At 41.3% G+C, this 21,238-nt stretch overlaps 1 protein-coding gene across 1 annotated transcript in view; it reads left to right on the forward strand.

Moving 5' to 3' along the window:
* The first annotated feature begins 281 nt into the window (after window positions 1-281).
* The window catches only part of EGF (epidermal growth factor), an 86,143-nt gene continuing 65,186 nt past the window's right edge, over window positions 282-21,238 (forward strand). Inside the window, exons 1-2 of the mRNA XM_069976813.1 lie at window positions 282-913; window positions 18,543-18,742. Of these exons, the coding sequence (XP_069832914.1) occupies window positions 784-913; window positions 18,543-18,742 (330 nt within the window). The 5' untranslated portion in view covers window positions 282-783. The remainder of the gene's footprint in view (window positions 914-18,542; window positions 18,743-21,238) is intronic.

Raw genomic sequence — 21,238 nt, forward strand, 5'->3', positions numbered from 1 at the left:
TCTTATGATTTATCCTCTGAATTGTTCCAGAACAGGACGAGTCAGACACATTTTTATTTTTTATTTTTGCAAGAGGTTACCTGTTACTTTTATGGTTCTCTATCAGGAAACATTAAAGTGCATTTCAAGTATTTTATCAACCAAAAATGTTCTTTATATCTAGTATCACTCATAATAAAAAACGGTAAAACTGTCTGTACACGCTATATCCATAGTATATGAAAAGAATGACAAGTGCTTGTGTGTTTGTTCTTAGTCTGCATTCTCTCATTCCTAGCATGGAAAAGACTTATGACGGGCTCCACTCCGCTGGCACTAAGGAGCTGGGAGGTGTGGCAAGGAACGGTTTAATAGAAGGCAGTATTTGGGGTGGACAGACCATGGCATAGTGTTCACAACCAACAGAAGGTTATCACACTGCAATCTGCTCCGACATGGTTGCCGACATTCTCCCCAGAAGCATTAGCTGAAAGTGCTACATTTGTCACTAGGGTGCCTGGCATTTCTTACTTTGCTTCGAAAAAAAAAAAAAAAAGCAGCTACTAATTAGAAAACATTGTATACGGAGAGAGGTCATGGCATTGTTGGCGTAAGGAAAAAAAAAAGAAGAAAAACAAAGATCTGGGATTGCTGCAAAAAACTAGAAAAAAAAAAACCAAACTAGAAATAATGTTGGATCTGAAAGACTGTGTCCAGGAGACGGAGACATTAGACAAAGAGCTGTGCAGGATGAAAGACAAGTGACATGTAGCCTATGGACAGAAAGCACAAGAAGAGGAGATTATGTTCCTTATATTAACTGTTTTCTGGACATTATTTTTATTTAACGGCTTACGCCATGCCAAAGGAATAGCGCAATGGGAGTGCCGGGAAAGTTATCATTACCTGGGGAATAACCGCTCCACTTGTAACGGTGAGTACCTCGTTACTGAAGTTTTTTTGATTGGTTATTCTATTGGCTACTAATATATTATTATTATTACTATTATTTGTTGTATATTATTGTAAATAATAATAATAATATTAATGATGTAATACAGTGGTACCTCAGTTCTCAAACTGCTCTGAACTATAACAGTATTTTCTAGGAAAGCTTGCTTTGGTTATCAAACTCTTGCTCAGTTCTCAAACACTCTTCGGGCCCCTAGTCTTGAAGTACAGTAATACCGCAGTATTGGAACGAAAATTTACCTCAAAGTAACGTTCAGAATTCAAACTTTGCTTGGTATCTGAACGTTTTTGCGAGCGTGTATGGTGGGTTGTACCTGGTGAGTTTAGCACTGGTGAGACTTCACATACAGGACTGTACTGTATAAGACTGCTGGAGTGCTTATACAGTACAGTAGTAGTACAGTCAGGGCACCACCATCTCCCATCCTGTACAGTATAAGACTGCTGGAGTGCATATACAGTACAGTAGTAGTACAGTCAGTGCACCACCATCTCCCATCCTGTACTATATAAGACTTCTGGAGTGCATGTACAGTACATTAGTAGTACAGTCAGTGCACCACCATCTCCCATCCTGTACTGTATAAGACTGCTGGAGTGCATATACAGTACAGTCAGTGCACCACCATCTCCCATCCTGTTCTGTATAAGACTGCTGGAGGCATATACAGTACAGTAGTAGTACAGTCAGTGCACCACCATCTCCCATCCTGTTCTGTATAAGACTGCTGGAGTGCATATACAGTACAGTAGTAGTACAGTCAGTGCACCACCATCTCCCATCCTGTACAGTATAAGACTGCTGGAGTGCATGTACAGTACAGTAGTAGTACAGTCAGTGCACCACCATCTCCCATCCTGTACTGTATAAGGCTGGGTTCACACTACGTAAAAACCATGGCTGTATTTCATAAAACCGTCCGTAGTTGCGCAAACAATGGCCGTTATCTGTGAAATAGCGACCGTTGTCTGTGCAATTATGGACGGTTTTATGAAATACAGCCGTGTTTTTTACGTAGTGTGAACTTGGCCTAAGACTGCTGGAGTGCATATACAGTACAGTAGTAGTATAGTCAGTGCACCACCATCTCCCATCCGTTACAGTGCTGAGGTGGAGGGCACTATATAGTAAAAGATGAGTGAGGAGTTAGTGACTACTGTACTGTAATTGCTGGTTTAAGTGAATGTTTCTTGTATATAATATACTGTACAGTATATAGTGCTGCTCTGTAATGTACTGTACAGTATATAGTGCCGGTTTGTACTGTACTGTGATTACACTGGACTTACACTTTTCAATGTAATAAATGAGTACTGTAGGTAATTATTGGTGGGTGCTGGAACCAATTAAACACATTTACATTATTTCCTATGGGAAGACACTGCTCGGTTCTCACACTGCCCTCCTGAACCAATTAAGTTTGAGAACCGAGGTACCATGGTATATCTAATCTAGTGCTGTCTGTGCTGTGCATGTTATGTGAGTCCCATATGATCTAATATTGCTGAAATCAGCAGGAGCAGGTATAATAATAATAATCAAAAGAAAGTTATAAGCTAAAACTGATATAGCAAGATGCAAAATGAACATGTCAAGAAGGTCGCAAAAGACTCTACAACAAACTGCACATTGTGTTACCTATTGTTAGAAATTATTTATACATATAAAGCTTCATGCATGTATATGGGGTATGTATAGTGGTATATGGAGGGGTATATGGAGTGGTATATGAGCGGTGGGAACGGGCTCAGGACCCCCGCCGGCTCCAGGATCTCTATGGTCTGGCTGCTGGACTGGCTGCTCAGCCAGTCGGTGACTGGAGCGGCACGCCGCTCCAGCCACTGATTGGCTGAGCGGCCAGTCCATCAGCCAGGACAGGCATTTTCTTGTGAGTCATAACTTCATCACAACTCGGGGAAAAATGCCTTCTGGCGGGGGTCCTGAGGAAGGTCTTGCCACTCACCATGGGCACGGGGAGAGGTAAGTTAGTACTTGTAATCTATATCCTCTCTGCCCTTGCTGGCTGCTGGATTTCATAATCCGCCGGACTTCTCCTTTAAGCATTTTAAGTATTTTAAGCATTAAGCATTTTAAGTAAAAAAATGTAATCTGAAGAGAAAAAGAAACTCTGTATGTTCACTTTTTGGTTAATAATTTGGTAATTTTATGCAAAACACAACAGAGAGCATCTATGGGTCTGATGCACAGCATTTTCCCCTTTAAGCCAATACTCTTAAATACTCAGTTAAAATAAACAAACAATACATAATGATATCATGACAATATATAATATATAGAATATATAATGAAACTGCACTTTGTTTTAGCTTTTTATAGCAATTGAAGGTAAGACGTTCCTAAAACATTTCTAAAACATCTCCATTTACTTCTCTACCTGCAATATCCAACAATGGGGTACAGATTTTTTGAGGTTATGTTGGGGCGTTTAGGGTGCTATTAGATGGAGCTAGTTTTCGACGATTAATGATAAACGATCTCAAGCGACCGCTATGGCGAATGACCTAAAAATCATTCACCCAATTACATTGAACAATGATTGTTACTTATGATCGTTCCTGTGATCCTCCTGTTGTCGCTACTGCATTTCAGAGCTATTACACCTATCGATCAGCAACAGATCATTGTTCTAGTAGGTGGAGCTAGAATTTGTCATAGGTATCATGTAGCTTGTGTCTCCAACCCCGATCGGCGTCACGACATCGGACATCTCCGCTCATTTGCATATTGATCGTGCTGATGAGCGGGCGGACATTTCTCCAAGGCAAGATAGGTAAGTATGTAGGGCCGTATCCAGGGGTAGGGTGGGTTCAGAGGGGCATCCAGGAGTGACAGGTTTCCCTTAGGTGTCATAGCAAAGGGTCTGAATACACACAAAAGTCTGTGAAACAGAATATATATATATTTTTTTTTTTCAAAACTGAGGTATTTTTATTTTAGCACAAGACCACAACATAAAAAAGTGCAAAAAAGTTAAAGGGTCTGAACCGAAGAATACATAATACTGCTTATAAAAGGCAATAACTATACCTTCCACCTCATGTCTTCTACTGTGAAAACAACCCTCCCTGATAGTGATTATATTTGTTTGTTGTCCTTCCAGGGATGAGGAGGAAGAGGCACATTCTTGTAATGCTGCGAGGACATGACATATGTGAATCCTTAGGGTTATTGCACCAGGGGCCGGGTAATGCTTTCCATAGTGAACAATTGCTCAGGCCACCGCAGGCATCTCTCAGGAAATTAAACTGACATTGTGAAGCATATGTTGTTCAAATGACAATCGGTATGCAGAAAACTTAGGCCAGGTTCAGGCAGGAGTAAATAAGGGTAGACGAGAAACATGCTAGCTAGTACGGGGGAAAAACAGTACTAAAATGTACATTTTCTTTTTGTGAAATGCTGTTTTTTGGTCTGGGAACAGAAAAAAATGCAAAAACATCAGTGCAAAAACATGTTGCAAAACATTGGTATGACAGTGATAGATCCGATCCAACTCCTCTTCCTCTTCCTGTAAGGCTGGGTTCACACTAAGTTTTTGCAATCTGTTTTTTCATCCATTTTTGCAAAAAACGAAAGGAAAAACTGATGCATGATTGTGTGCATCTGTTTTGATTTGTTTTTCCATTGACAATCATAAAAAATGGATCAAAATGCATCCTTTTTTTTTATCGTACACAAAAATAAGGTCAGTTGCGTTTTTGTGTACCTTTAAAAAGAAAAAAAAAGGGATGTATTTTGATATTTTTGTTTTATAGTGGAAGTCAATTGCAAAAACGGATGAAAAAAGTGGATTGGAAAAACGTAGTGTGAACCCTGCCTAAGGCTAATGGCTCATTTGTGCTTCTGTGTAGAGACAAGGGCGGTTAGTTCCTGTTCCTATGATTAGGCCGATATAGGCCAGGAACCTGGGCTAGGTACAAGGCTTGCCTGGAGACAGAGAGGTATTCCGGAGAAAATTTACTTTTCCCCTGTCCACAATGTAATAATTGGCAGAGGTGAATAATAAAAATGAGTTTATAGGAGTGAGCTTAGAAGCATGTGATATAGCGTCCTAGAGAATGCAGTGTTTAGAATAGATATGTATGCAGGAATGTGCTTTTTTAAAGAAATTTATATGTCTGGATTGTAAATGTAGACTAAGTAGTGTATACAGTGAGTACATACCAAATCACAAAGTACAATCAAGTACAACTAACAAAATGCCATCTTTCCAGTCTAGAGCGCAGGAGAGGTTTTCTATAGGAATTTGCTACTACTCTGGACAGTTCATGATATGAACAGAGGTGGCAGCAGAGAGCACTGTGTCAGACTGGAGAGAATACACCACTTCCTGCAGGACATACAACAGCTGATAAGTACTGGAAGACTACATATGTTTTAATGGAAGTAAAATACAAATACCTGGCACTTTCTGACACCAGTTGATTTGAAAGAAATCAACCTCTGAGATGCCTTGTATGCACAGCCATCTTCAGATCATGCCATAGGATTTCTATATTGTTAAGATCAAGATTCTAATTTGGACATTCCAAAACACAAATCTTCTTTTTTTAAAGCGACTCTGTACCCACAATCTGCCCCCCCCCCCCCAAACCACCAGCTGTTTTTAATTCAAGATCTGTCCTGGGGTCTGTTCGGCAGGTAATGCAGTTATTGTCCTAAAAAACAATGTGTATGCATTAGGCTGGCACAACCCCTCCGTCCCTCCTCCCCACTCTCTTCATCATTAGGAATGCCACTGGAACATTTTCTCCTGTCTGAACATTGCACAGGTGCCTTAATGATCCAGCCCATGTGCCAGGCTGACACAGGTGAGGAATAGGAGGCAATCTGCCTAGAGCATTCCTAATGATGAGGAGGGCGGGGAGGAGGGACAGAGACGGTGTGCCAGCCTAATGCACAGACATTCTAAGCCCCGGCCGTTGGGCACAGGACTGCCAGTTTAAAAGTTGTTTTTCAAAACAATAACTGCATCACCTGCCGAACGGACCCCAGGACAGATCTTGGATTAAAAGCAGCTATCTGAAGGTACAAGCGGTTTGGGGAGGGGGGTCAGATTGTGGGTACAGAGTCACTTTAACCATTCTTTACTTGATTTCCTTGTGTGCTTTGGGTGATAGTTTTGTTGCTTTCTCATCCTGAAGTCATTGATATACCTTTTAATTCCTATCACACTATCTCACTAAGGCTATGTTTACACAGTGTATAAACAACAGCCGCTGTTTGACATGCTTCTGCAGTTGATATTACCATATAATTTTATTTTAATCGGAATAAAGGCACATTTCCCTGCACTCCAATTAAGCACTGAAGTCTACACAATTTACAGCCGTCAGAACGGCCGTACATTATGAGAACAAAGTGGGAAGAATGGCAGTTGTTCCTGCATTACCTGCCGCAGATAATTGACAATTCAATTATTTGTGGGGTCATAGGGGAACAACGGCCGTTGTTCAATGCAGTGTGTAAACTGTTGCTATAGTGTGTAATACAGTGCATTATTTTAAGGCAAGAACGGCCGTTGTTTTAATTGCCAACAACGGCCGTTCTTGTCTTAAAAGATACATTGTGTGAACATAGACTAGTGCTCTGTAATTAAGGGCGTTCTATAAATAAATAATAATCATAGACTAAAGATTATCTGCCAAATAAGATAACCTGCCAGCAATAGAGATGAGTGAACCTGGAGCATGCTGGAGTCCATCCGAACCTGATCGTTCGGCATTTGATTAGCGGTGGCTGCTGAAGTTGGATAAAGCCCTAAGGCTATGTGGAAAACATGGATATAGTCATTGGCTGTATCCATGTTTTCCAGACAACCTTAGAGCTTTATCCAAGTTCAGCAGCCCCAGCTAATCAAATACCGAACGATCGGGTTCGGATGGACTCGAGCATGCTCGAGGTTCGCTCATCTCTAGCCAGCAATGTTCATGCAGCCCTGGCTACATGATTGTCGAGTCATATAATAGTGGATCAGCGCTTACTTACACCATGGGTCAGACCGTGTAATACGCCCGTAGATTGTGACTTTTAGCTAATATAGCCTCCATCCTTAAAGGGGTTCTCCAGCGAAAATCGTTTTCTTTCAGATCAACTGGATTCAGATCAACACAGTATACACTGTGGCCGGGAGAAAGATAGATAGATAGATAAAAGATAGATGATAGATAGGAGATAGATAGATAGATAGATAGATAGATAGATAGATAGATAGATAGATAGATAGATAGGAGATAGATAAAAGATAGACAGATGATAGATAGGAGATAGATAGATAGATAGATAGATAGATAATAGATAGATAGATAGATAGATAGATAGATAGATAGATAGATAGATAGATAGGAGATAGATAGATAGGAGATAGATAGATAGATAGATAGACAGATAGATAGGAGATAGATAGGAGATAGATAGATAGGAGATAGATAGATAATAGATAGATAGATAGATAGATAGATAGATAGATAGATAGATAGGAGAGAGATAGATAATAGATAGATAGGAGATAGATAATAGATAGATAGATAGATATATAGGAGATAGATAGATAGATAGATAGATAGATAGATAGATAGAAGATAGATAGATAGATAGATAGATAGATAGGAGATAGATAGATAGATAGATAGATAGGAGATAGATAGATAAAAGATAGATAGATAGATAGATAGATAGATAGATAGATAGGAGATAGATAGATAGATAGATAGATAGATAGATAGATAGATAGATAGGAGATAGATAGATAGGAGATAGATAGATAGATAGATAGATAGATAGGAGATAGATAGATAGATAGATAGATAGATAGATAGATAGATAGGAGATAGATAGATAGATCGATAGATAGATAGATAGATAGGAGATAGATAGATAGATAGATGATAGATAGATAGATAGATAGATAGATAGATAGATAGATAGATGATAGATAATAAATAGATAGATAGGAGATACATGATAGATAGATAGATAGATAGATAGATAGGAGATAGATAGATAGATAGATAGATAGATAGATAGATAGATAGATAGGAGATAGATAGATAGATGGATAGGAGATAGATAGATAGATAGATAGATAGGAGATAGATAGATAGATAGATAGATAGATAGGAGATAGATAGATAGATAGATAGATAGATAGATAGATAGATGATAGATAGATAGTTAGGAGATAGATAGATAGATAGATAGATAGATAGATAGATAGATAGGAGATAGATAGATAGATAGATAGATAGGAGATAGATAGATAGATAGATAGATGATAGATAGATAGTTAGGAGATAGATAGATAGATAGATAGATAGGAGATAGATAGATAGATAGATAGATAGATAGATAGGAGATAGATAGATAGATGGATAGGAGATAGATAGATAGATAGATAGGAGATAGATAGATAGATAGATAGATAGATAGATAGATAGATAGATAGGAGATAGATAGATAGATAGGAGATAGATAGATAGATAGATAGGAGATAGATAGATAGATAGATAGATAGATAGATAGATAGATAGGAGATAGATAGATAGATAGATAATAGATAGATAGATAGATGATAGATAATAAATAGATAGATATGAGATACATGATAGATAGATGATAGATAGATGGAGATAGATAGATGGATAGATAGGAGATAGATGATAGATAGATAGATAGATAGATAGATAGATAGATAGGAGATAGATGATAGATAGATAGATAATAGATAGATAGATAGATAGATAGATAGATAGATAGATAGATAGATAGATAGATAGGAGATAGATAGATAAAAGATAGATAGATAGATAGTAGAGATGAGCGAACCTGGAGCATGCTCGAGTCGATCCGAACCCGAACTTTCGGCATTTGATTAGCGGTGGCTGCTGAACTTGGATAAAGCCCTAAGTCTATGTGGAAATCATGGATATAGTCATTGGCTGTATCCATGTTTTCCAGACAACCTTAGAACTTTATTTAAGTTCAGCAGCCCCAGCTAATCAAATGCCGAACAATCGTGTTCGGATGGACTCGAACCCGAACCCGGTTCGCTCATCTCTAATAGATAGATAGATAGATAGATAACCTAGACAACAAGCTATTAACAATGGGAGAGAAAGAGCAGCGTATCAGGAGAGGGAGAGAAGTTTGCTGAATCAATGCAGGGGTGTACCTATCACTGTAGCAGCCATGGCGGCTGCTTGGGGCCCATCGCACCAGGAGGCCTGGTTACCGTCTCCTGCAATACACCGGGCCCCCTCAGCTGTCATAATTTGCAGCACCAGGTGGCCCAGCGGGCCTCCTTTGATATGCAGATGTCCCTTTAACTGCAAGTATGCCTGACGAGTACTTGCAGTTATGACTAGATTTGACGGCTTAGTGGTCAGTCAGGAGGGGGGGGGGGTGTTCAATCAAGAGTTTGCTATTGGGCCCAGCCATTTCCTTTTCACAACCATTTACAAAGTGTCTGTGGATTTTTGTGCCCACAGAACCAAAAGAGCATTTGTGAGGTCCGACACTGATGTTGGATGAAAGGATCCGGCTTGCAGTTGACATTTCAGATCAGGCAAAAGGTGTCTAATGAAGCCAGAGATGTACACAAGACGTGTGAGTTCCTGTCCACCAAACAGCTCCCACACGGGTGACTAGTATGCTCCGTGAGATGCACAGTAGATCTATACTGTGCGGCTGGGAACCATATCGGCACAATCATGATTATTGATTCCCGTTAAAGCCAGTGAACTCTTTAGTACGAGCCATGCTGCCACCAATATTTATCCATGGAGATTGCATGGCTGTGTGCTTGATGTCATGCACCTGCTTGCAATGTGTGTGGCTAAAAAAGTAAAAACATGCATTAGGAGAGGTGTCTGCATACTGTTGTTACAACGGCCGTGATTACTACAGAACTTACCTAGTGGTACCTTCTAAGGAATCTCAGCCGTAGTGTATACACATAGTATACACTCCGTCGGGGATCCCTAGCGGCGCCGCAAGAAACTGACATGTCAGTTTTCTGCAGCCGCTATTTCTGTCAGTTCACACAATGGAGCGTGCAGCTTCGGCTGCACGCTCCATTGTGAGCAGCGGGGAATTCGGATGCGGGTGCGCACGGATGTGCCCGTATCCGAATTCAGCGGCGTTGAAGATTATCCGGCCATTACTGCAGTATCGGCCGGGATGATCTTCTCAGATATCACTGGAGCATCACTAGGCAGGAGAAAGGGATTAACCATAATCTCTAGCGCCGTCCAATCAGCTTCAGGCTCCTCTGTGATGTCAGCACCTCCCCCTCTATATAAGGTAGAGATAACAGAGGTGGCCAGTCAGCTGTGTGTGGAGGAGAGAGCAGGATGGCAGCAGGTAGTTACAGCAGAGCAGGGAGAGACTAACAGAGCGATATAGGGACAGAGAGGAGAGGAATGGAGGAAACTGGATGAGTGACTGGCTGATAGACATTTTCTTAAAATTGTGACTTTCCAATTTTTGGTACTTTTACAACAACATGCGTTAAGAAATTCACCTTCTGTAATAGTCCCAGAATTGTAGCTACTATAGTTTTGGCTGTTTTAATGAAATTCGCTTATGCTTATGCCTCTCTCATCTCTAGTACCAATATATTTTCCCTGAGTCAAATAAGTTTATTGGTTGAGAAACATAGAAATAAAAAAGATTGTCGGCAGAAAAAGCCCCCCTGGCCCATCTAGTCTGCCCTTTTTGTATTTCCCTTCTTATAATTTTAGGATAGATATATGTATATACAGAGGTGCCTTGGATTACGAGCATAATTCGTTCCGGGACTGTGCTTGTAATCCAAATCCACTCTCAAACCAATGCAGATTTTCCCATAAGAAATCATAGAAATGCAGGCAATTGGTTCCACACCCCAAAAATAATGATTTATTATTCTGAATAACATGTAAAACAGATGAAACAAACATTCAGAAACAGCAGAATATGTGATACTATAAGTTACTGTACAGTAATGGAGAGGATGGGAAACACAAGGGCGGACAGAGACTGCAGGGAGCATGAAGGAATGAGCAGGACAGATGTGGGCACATACCTGCAGCGCTCTCTGTCCGGGGAGAGAGGGGTTACAGCTATGGAGAGATTACCTCTACAGTCCTGTCCCCTGATGTAAGCCCCAGCCTGAAGTGGATCTGCTATGATTTGGAAGGTGAGGGAGACTTCCTGGGTCAGAGTACAGGGCAGTAGACCACATTATGCAGACCATGACCCTCCCCCACTCGCGCTCCCACCTAGTACAGGGAGCTGTTAAACCAAAGCAATGCTCTTAAACCAAGTCACAATTTTGAAAAACTGTGAGCTCTTAAACCAAAATGCTCTTAAACCAAGTTACTCTTAAACCAAGGTACCACTGTACCTGGTAGGTTTACATTCTGTTATTGTAGATTTACCAACCACATCTGCTGGAAGTTTGTTCCAAGCATCTACTACTCTTTCAGTACAGTAATATTTTCTCATGTTACTTCTGATCTTTCCCCCAACTAACCTCTCACTGTGTCTTCTTGTTAAGTGATGAGCGAACATCCCGATCCCAAACACAAACATTAAAAAAAAATTATCGTGATTGGTTTGTGTTCTTGTTCGCCAAACATTCACTCACAAAGAAATAACAAAAGTACAGTAGAAGAATAAGTTTTGGTCTAGAGTTACGCACTGGCGTAAAATCTGTAATAGTGGAGCACTTACGAGGTGCGTAGCAATAGCTTATCTTTTATTCACCCGTGTGTATATACTGGCAATCACTGACACACAGCAGAGCCAAACAGAAAGATAAATGATAAAAACATATATAAATTAGCCCTAAAAATGACTGTTATGACCAGAGGACGCCTGGTCACTACAGGGTTAAGAAATGAATCCTTATAGTGCTAAAACACTGGATTATGTCACCCTCCCTACACTGACAATTTCACAATGTTCTAAGCACTGTCTCCCTCCCTACACTGACTAACTACCACTGTGAATATTGCTGCCTAACTAAACTCAGATGCTGTCCCTGTTCCTTTCACTCTCCCTACTGAACAACACAAGATTTAGGAAAGACTGAGAAAATTCGCCTCAGCGTCACAATCTTATAGCTCGTAACCTACCTAATGACTTTAATCATACAGCCAATCACAGTAATCCAAGTATTGAACAAGGCTACTATAATAGCTGATGTGCCCTTTCTTCCCCACACGCTCATTGGCTCTTTCAAATTGGTGGGAGGAAACTTATGCAGTTGCGTACATCGCGATGGAAACGTTCGCATGTTTGAATATGTTTGAAAATGATCATTATAACCATTCCGATTAACATACAAATTGTCCCCGATCGGCGAACATGTTAGCATCATGTTCGTACGAACATACGACCATGTTTTCTCATCACTACTCTTGTTCTTGAGTTCAGCTTTTTTCTAAAAACACTTCCCTCCTGAACCTTATTCAGTCCTGTAACATACTTAAAGGTTTTGATCATGTCCCCCCCCCCCTTTCTTTTCTTCCCCCCCCCCCCCCCCCCCCCCCCTTAAAGTGTCACTGTCGGGTTTTTTTTTAAACCAAAAAAATCAATAGCACAGGTGATTTTAAGAAACACCACTTCCTGAAGGACATACAGTAGCTGATAAGTACGGGAAGACTTGACATTTTTTAATAGAGATAAATTACAAATCTCTGGCACTTGCTGGAACCAGTTAATTTGAAAAAAGAAAAAAAAACAAACTTTGGGTGAACAACCCCTTTAAGAGCTTTAAAATGTCACTGTCGCTTCATGTTTTAAGAAACTTTGTAATTGGGTTGATTAGGCAAATATGCCATTATCTGCATTCAAAAACACTTTCCCCTGGTCCCCCCCTCCCTCCTCTCTCTCATTCACTGCTCATTATCAGGAAATCGCGACTCTTTTACATCAGTCGGGCCCTGTGTAACCTATGGAGAGGGGAGGGGGAGGAGGGAGATTAGTCGGCAGCAGAGAGCAGAGAACAAAGGATTACACAGTGGGGAGCTTTGTGAAAGCCGGTATTCAGAGGTCAGAGAGGTCAGTGCTGACTTCAGAGGAGATAGCCGGTGATGTAGCTGTAAATTAACTCTTTGTTGTCCTGTTTTGGTGCCTCATCTCCCTCCACCCCTCCCCTCTCCATAAGAGAACCATGAAGACAGGGGGGGGAGCTTCAAACTGCTTTTTCATGATAAAAGTGCATTTTTCGGCTAATAAACCCAATTACAAAGTTTCTTAAAATCGCCTGTACTATTGATTTCTGCAAAAAAAAAAAAAAAGTGACACTTTAAGTCTTCCTTGATATTATCTGTAACCCAGCTCCGGTGCTCCTGTGCAGTATGTTATTGAATACAGCAGAGACTCATGCTCCAAGGACATTGCTATTACATACTTCTTGACCCATGATGTACATTTACATGCTTCTACTCAGTGGGAACATATCCTTACTATCTGGATAAATCATTGTGCACCCTCTCACATGCACACAGTGCTATGCTAACAGGGAGAGAGTTATAGCAGGATTATAATAAAAAGTCTACGGAAAAGCTACAGAAATACTATGACACACAAGACATCAGTAAAGCCCTACCTGATGATTTAAAAAAACAACAACTTTCAAATCAACTGGTGCCAGAAAGTGCCAGAGATTTGTAATTTACTTCTATAAAAAAAAGTCTTCCAGTCTTCCAGTACTTATCAGCTGCTGTATATCCTGCAGAAAGCGGTGTATTATTTCCAGTCTGACACAGTGCTCTCTGCTGCCACCTCTGTCCATGTCAGGAACTCTCCAGAGCAGCAGCAAATCCCCATAGAAAAATCTCTCCTGCTCTCCAGACTGGAAAGAATACGCCACTTCTTGCAGGACATCCAGCAGCTGATAAGTACTGGAAGACTGCAGATTTTTTAACAGAAGTAATTTACAAATTTCTGGCACTTTCTGGCACCAGTTGATTTGAAAGAAAAAAAAATTGGTGAACAACCCCTTTAAGGGACGTGATCGGTGCACATGATAGTTGTGGTAGAAAAATTAAATACAAAGTCATTGGTGCCTGGACATAGTTTCTGCATTACTATCCGTCCAGAAGCTAGGGCTTAACATTCATGTCCCTGGTCTCTTCCTGCTTAGCATACTAATGCCCTGCGCTGCCTCATCAGGGTCTTTCTCATGCCTTCAGATCAGTGTAAACTCTGTGTTTGTCTACAGGACCATTAAGAGCTGCCAAGCATTTCGGCTTGTTCATTATTCTCACTTGTCCCTCTAACGCATTATGCGTTAAGGTAACATAAAGGGGCTTTTCATCCCTGCTCCGGGCACTTCATTCTTCCATTCACAGCGGCCTGGCGCGATGCTGCACAGTGCCTTTGTATTTTGTTAAGCTACTTTTTTTCAGGACACGGCCTCTATAATACCACAGTTGCTGGGATACCGGGGGCACTAAAATGTCAGGGTGCGTCATGCTTCATTGAAAACTGGGCTGGATATATGGAGATCCTTGATGGTTGTGACAGACGTTCCCATTATTCAGATTTCTATTTTATACAAATGGTTCATTAATACAAGTGCAGGGATGTAAGTTCAGATGGTGATAGAATAAGGTTTAGCTGGATATAAGTGTATTGAGAAATGGTGTTAGTTAAAAAGAAGATATTACATTTTCATTTTTTCAGGGGGGCGGGGTTTGCCCGCAGGTAGCGTTCATTGCATACAGATTTTGAATTCCCATCGAGTTCAGTATTACCTGTACAAGGCCTTCTTAAAATCCTAAAAAAAAAAGCCAATAAAAACACCATGGCGTTTTTTCTGTTTGATGTTTTTCTCTCCTCCTTGGCGGTTTTTAAGGCTCTGCGGCAGTTTCGTCAAAACGCAGCAGGCTGAGGGTTTGACGTTTTTTTTCCCATAGACTTTATTGGATGTCTTCTGCTCTACTAAAAAACGCTGTAGCCTATGCATAGTTTTTAGTACTGCTTTTTTGGGGAGGAAAACGCCACAGTCTGGTCCCCACAGGGTTAACTTAACCCCCTGTGGGCCAGACTGCGGGCCAGGGGGTGAAAGTCTGGCTTCCAGCGGGTTAAATTAACCCCCTGGGGTGGGGTGGGGTGAGCCATGAAAGGGTTAACTTACTCTTTGAACTTCTTCCGGTCTGCCCGCCTGGACCCAGCTGCAGCCGCTGATTGGCTGAGATGACACTGCACAGGTGTCATCTTAGCCAATCAGCTGCTGAATGAAGGAAGAACGGGGAGAAGACTGGGGGGTAAGTTAACCCTTTGCCGGTAACCCCCCCCCACACACACACACACACACAGAACAGAGCACAGTCTGGCCCACAAGGGGTTCATTTAACCCCCTAAGGACCAGATTCTGGCCACATGATCAAGAAGGGCGTCCAATGTAAGTCTCAGTTGCATGCACGGACTGTCGGCAGCCCTGCACTTCTCTCCCCACTCATTGTAGCAATTGGTTGAGGTCTGAGCCCTTATAACCCAACCAATCAAAACTTTTGACGTGTCTCTTTGATCGGTGGGGTCTCGCGCAGGAATCGGTGCACTCCACTTTAGTGTGGTCTCCAACTAGGAAGCACCATAGACTTATAATGGGGCTGCATGGATGGAGATTGCTTGTTTTTCTAATCAGTGGGTGGTCTCAGCCTTAAGACCCCCACTGCCACAAACTTTTGACATGTCCCTGTGAGAGAAAAGTGGTGTAAATTATTGCTTAAGTCTACTCTAGCCCCCAGATGGCATAGATTGCTATAGTCAGAATACATTTGGGGAATTTTAAACCAATTCAATCACCTAAGATCTGCATGGACAGAGGAAAACTTCATAGATGAGATGGTTATGTTCCAATAGTATACTACATGGAATTGGAATAGCGATTCTCCAAATGTGTTACACACCACATATAAAGAGATACACATAGAGATTGAAAAATGTTCAAAAATAAACCAATTAAAAATCTATGGTACCTTGGTAAAACACATTCAGTTACATATAGCCAAGTAATTTATACATATGATCAGTATAAAATATGTATACTAATCCCATATCATTCTACTACCATTTATTACATGGAGAATATGAAAAGAATGGTGGACACTGGCAAAACAAATTAAAGCGACTCTGTACCCACAATCTGACCCCCCAAACCACTTGTACCTTCGGATAGCTGCTTTTAATCCAAGATCGGTCCTGTGGTCTGTTCGGCAGGTGATACAGTTATCATCCTAAAAAACAACTTTTAAACTTGAAGCCTCGTGCCCAACGGCTGGGGCTTAGAATATCTGTGCCCTAACTTTGCAACACCCCTCCGTCCCTCCTCCCCACCCTCTTCATCATTAGGAATGCCAATGGAACATTTTCTCCTGTCTGAACATTGCGCAGGTGCCTTAACGATCCAGCCCATGTTCAGTATTCACACAGCTGATGAATAGGAGACAATCTGCCTGGAGCATTCCTAATGATGAGAAGGGCGGGGAGGAGGGACAGAGGGGTTGTGCCAGCCTAATGCATACACAATCCAACCCCCGGCCGTTGGGCACAGGGCTGCCAGTTTAAAAGTTGTTTTTTAGGACAATAACTGCATCACCTGCTGAACGGACCCCAGGACAGATTTTGGATCAAAAGCAGCTATCCGAAGGTACAAGTGGTTTGGGGGGGTCAGATTGTGGGTACAGAGTCGCTTTAAGTGAGACTCGTATGTGCCCCAGTATCTTTACAATGATAAGGAAAGATGTGTACAAAATGGCTCATATAAGTTGATTGTCTATCTCGATATTCATTATGCTTTTGAATACTGTGTTTTCGAAACTTATCTTCCCCAGGAGGAGTGGACGGGTTCAGCATATGTTTGCAACTTACGTAAGCAATGTGTACATTTTCAACACAATCTCACACGACATTGCTCAGTGTAAACAATCTACGGCACAGAATTAGGGAAAACCTCTACCAGGAGTTGCAACAGTTTTTCTTTGGAAATTGGTCAATAATACCAGTTATTTAACCTTTACTTTATCAAAATATTTGGAGGAAGTTAGCAGAAAACCATTGTAAAAAAAAAAAAAGTGACAAATTTCTGCGTAGCGCTGTCAGATTTGGCATAGAAAAATTGGAAATAAGCGATTGCTTAAAAAACTGACCGTTTAACACCAAAACCTATATAAACATCAGTAAATTTCTTCCCATTGCTTTTTTTTTGTAGACTATACTATCTAAATGTTTGATGTTACCGGAAAAATCCATGGGAATGGGAAACTTCTGGCACATCTCGGGTTAATAAGGACCTGTACATACACTGCATAAGTACAGAGCATTTACCCCATATATAAATATTTTGTGAAACCAGCATAAGGGTATGCCCACATAGTTTAAGGGGAATCTGTCACCTCCCTGGCCCTACCTAAGGTGCTGACAGTGTGCTGTAGCTGGCTGTCCCCTAGTGAGCATGGTACCTTTTGGTAATCTGTCAGTGCAGTGGATTATGTGCAATCTCAGGTCTCCTACTGTAATGAAGTGTCAACCTGTTGTTTTTGCCGTACTCTGGCACTCCTCACCACTGCTTCCTCCTCCCTTCTCTTTATGAATAATCAATGCTTCCAGGCCTCCTGCTTGCTCAGCTGTCAGCCAGTGTCTCTGATTGCAGATCAGTCCTCTGTAGGCAGGTTATGTCTGAAAGAAACACTCAGATATAGTTGAATCTCTGACTCCAAATAAGTTGGAGCTGGGGTCTAGGGGTAACTCACCTGTCTAGAGACCTGCCAGCAGTTCATTCTTTGGTTCAAATCCCCTGAGGCAAATGAAATATAGGTCTATATTTTTTTGTCTTTTTTCTCACTATTGTATGATTTTTAAAGCTATGTACACACACAGTATTTTTGCTCAGTATTTTGCAACCAAAACCAGGAGTGGCTTAAAAACACAGAAAGGCTATGTTCAAATCCCAGTAGAAATTGAGTGGATGGCTGTCATTTAATGGCAAATAATGGCTATTATTTCAAAACAACGTCCGATGTTTTAAAATAATGGCAATTATTTGGCATTAAATGGCAGCTATTCACTCAGTTTCAACAGGGATTTAAACCAAAGAAAGAACTGCTGGCAGGTCTGTAGATAGGTGAGTTACCCCTACACCACAGCTCCAACGCATTTGGGCTCAGAGATTCAACTATATCTGAGTGTTTCTTTCAGCCATAAACTGCCTACAGAGGACTGATCTGCAATCAGAGACACTGGCTGACAGCTGAGCGAGCAGGAGGCTGGGCAGCATTGATTATTCATGAAGAGGAGGGAGGAGGAAGCAGTGGTGATGTCTAAAGATAGCATGGATAGCACGTTCTCTCCTGGCTTTCTGTGACCAGAATAGACTTATTGGCTCAGATCTATTAAGGGTTCCAGTTGTTTGACATAATATGATAAAATGGAGATACTCCTTTCACTGGGCCCTATATATAATCTTGCCCCTGCAGAGTACAGTATACTGTAAAACTTTTGTATTTCAATCTGGTATGCTACAGTAAAGGCCATGTATGTAAAGGTTTATAATTCCTTGTCCATCTATATTTTTCAGGTCCAGCACCTTTCCTGTTGTTCAGCCGTGGAAACAATATTCTCAGCATTGACACTGATGGTTCTAATCTCAAGACAATAGTGGGGAGCGCAGGATCTTCAGTGTTGCTGGATTTCGACCATCAGGAACAAAGACTTTACTGGCTCGATCCTAGCAGAGGTTTTATACAGAGGATATCTTTAAACCAAACTAAACGTGAGGTAAATTGTCATTGACTGTGTCCTTAAAGGGGTTGTTCACCCAAATTTTTTTTCTTTTAAATAAACTGGTACCAGAAAGTGCCAGAAATTTGTCATTTGCTTTTATTAAAAAAAAAATCCGGAAAGAATACACCACTTCCTGCAGGACAGACAGCAGCTGATAAGTACTGGAAGATGTGCAATGAAACTACAATGTGTGTGAACGCAGCCTGAGACATGAGCAGGATTAGTATAATTGCTCACATTCCAATCAGTGTTCATCAAGCACATGGACGGCCGTGCATAGGCTTCTCTTCCATGTGTTACATAAGAGCACATTCCTCCCAGCCCTTTTTAGCACATGTGTGAGAATGTTGCACTTGCCATTCAGCAGATAATGATGGCTGGATAGTTTTCCTGAAAGAGATCAGGATAAAGCTATGCTAAGCTTGTAGCTGTATTTTATTTATTTAAAGAAGTCTGGTGAAATTTTTTATTAAAGTATTGTATTGCCCCCCCAAAGTTATACAAATCACCAATATACACTTATTACGGGAAATGCTTATAAAGTGCTTTTTTCCCTGCACTTACTACTGCATCAAGGCTTCACTTCCTGGATAACATGGTGATGTCACTTCCTGGATAACATCGTGATGTCATTTCCTGGATAAAACGGTGATGTCACGACCCGACTCCCAGAGCTGTGCGGTCTGTGGCTGCTGGAGAGGATGATGGCAGGGGGATGCTCAGTGTCCCTCCGGTGCCCTGTGTCCCTCAGTGTCCCTCTGCCATCATCCTCTGCAGCAGTCACAGCTCTGGGAGTCGGGTCGTGCAATCACCATGTTATCCAGTAAGTGACATCACCATGTTATCCAGTAAGTGACATCACCATGTTATCCAGTAAGTGACATCACCATGTTATCCAGTAAGTGACATCACCATGTTATCCAGTAAGTGACATCACCATGTTATCCAGTAAGTGACATCACCATGTTATCCAGGAAGTGAAGCCTTGATACAGTAGTAAGTGCAGGGAAAAAAGAACTTTATGTGCATTTCCCGTAATAAGTGTATATAGGTGATTTGTATAACTTTTGGGAGGCAATACAACACTTTATTAAAAATTTTTGCCGGACTTCTCCTTTAAATAACGACTATTATTTGGACAAGGATGGCCGTTATTATGAAAGACGCCGCTATGGCTGCTGCAGTGTTAGTTACGCATCTGGTAAGTACCTGATATGACCCTGCACCGTCCACTCCAGTGCTGATGCCACTTCTGACTGATCCTCTGAATCTCTGTATGCCTCTCCAGGTGAAGGGCATGCAGCAATGTTGCACTACTCATCCACAAACAGGTGACCAGGAGACAGGAGGGCCGGAGCAATCAGGTGTGACGCTGGTGTTCTGTGCCTCCTTAGCCTCTGTGTAATTATTTAGGGTGCCTGTAATTGGTTCTATGAGCCTTTACTAGCATTTCTAGAATTCCTGGTACCCAGAGTTCCTGCCTGATTATTACAGGATAGCACACCCTTCTACTGGCTGGGTATTTTAGGGTGCGTTTACACAGACAGATTTATCTGACAGATCTTTGAAGCCAAAACCAGAAACAGACTATAAACAGGGAACAGATCATAAAGGAAAGACTGTGATCTATCCTCTTTTCAAATCCATTCCTGGCTTTGGCTTCCAAAATCTGTCAGATAAATCTTTCAGTGTAAACGCACCTTAACATAAAACTGTTTGAGGCTATGTGCTCAAAACAGCTGTTATTTGTCGTTAAGTGGTGGCCGTCCAATAAAAATGGCCGTCATTTTAACGGTGTGTGAACATAGCCCGAACCTGTCAGCTGCCAGTATTATAACCAACATGGATCCTTCTCCCTTCCCTTCCCTTTTCTGAGTGCCCCCCCTCCCCTTTGTTTATCTTCCTCTCTCCAATTTGCTTGTCCCATAGGGGGAGATTTATCAGACATGGTGTAAAGTGAAACTGGCTCAGTTGCCCCTAGCAACCAATCAGAGTCCATCTTTCATTCCTTACAGACTCTTTGAAAAGAGGAAAGGTGGAATCTGATTGGTTGCTAGGGGCAACTGAGCCAGTTTCACTTTACACCATGTTTGATAAATTTCCCACTATAATTTCTAACTTTTTTTTTCTATTTATCCCTTTTTGTTTTTCTAAAATACTATTGGCCATAAGTTTGGTTGCAGACTTTGCCACCACTGGGTGACATCATCCTTGTGTGCATGGCAACCTTTGTTGTTTTAGCTTGCGTAACTGCATACTATGATTATTTCTGCCCCATTGGACAGAGCTGTTCTGTAATTCTGTGGCCATATTTAAATAGAATGGATTAAGACCAAAATAATGTAAGTAATTCCCAAATAAATGCCACAGATTGCCCACAGACAGGCAAGGAGGCAGACCACGCAACTGCTATGAGGCCTGTGTGGCAAGGGTTCACCCTTGGCAAGACACGTGGCCTGCCTCCATGGTACTAGCGACGTGCAGACCTTC

Source organism: Dendropsophus ebraccatus, chromosome 7 (assembly GCF_027789765.1).
Source record: "Dendropsophus ebraccatus isolate aDenEbr1 chromosome 7, aDenEbr1.pat, whole genome shotgun sequence".
Lineage (NCBI taxonomy): Eukaryota > Metazoa > Chordata > Amphibia > Anura > Hylidae > Dendropsophus > Dendropsophus ebraccatus.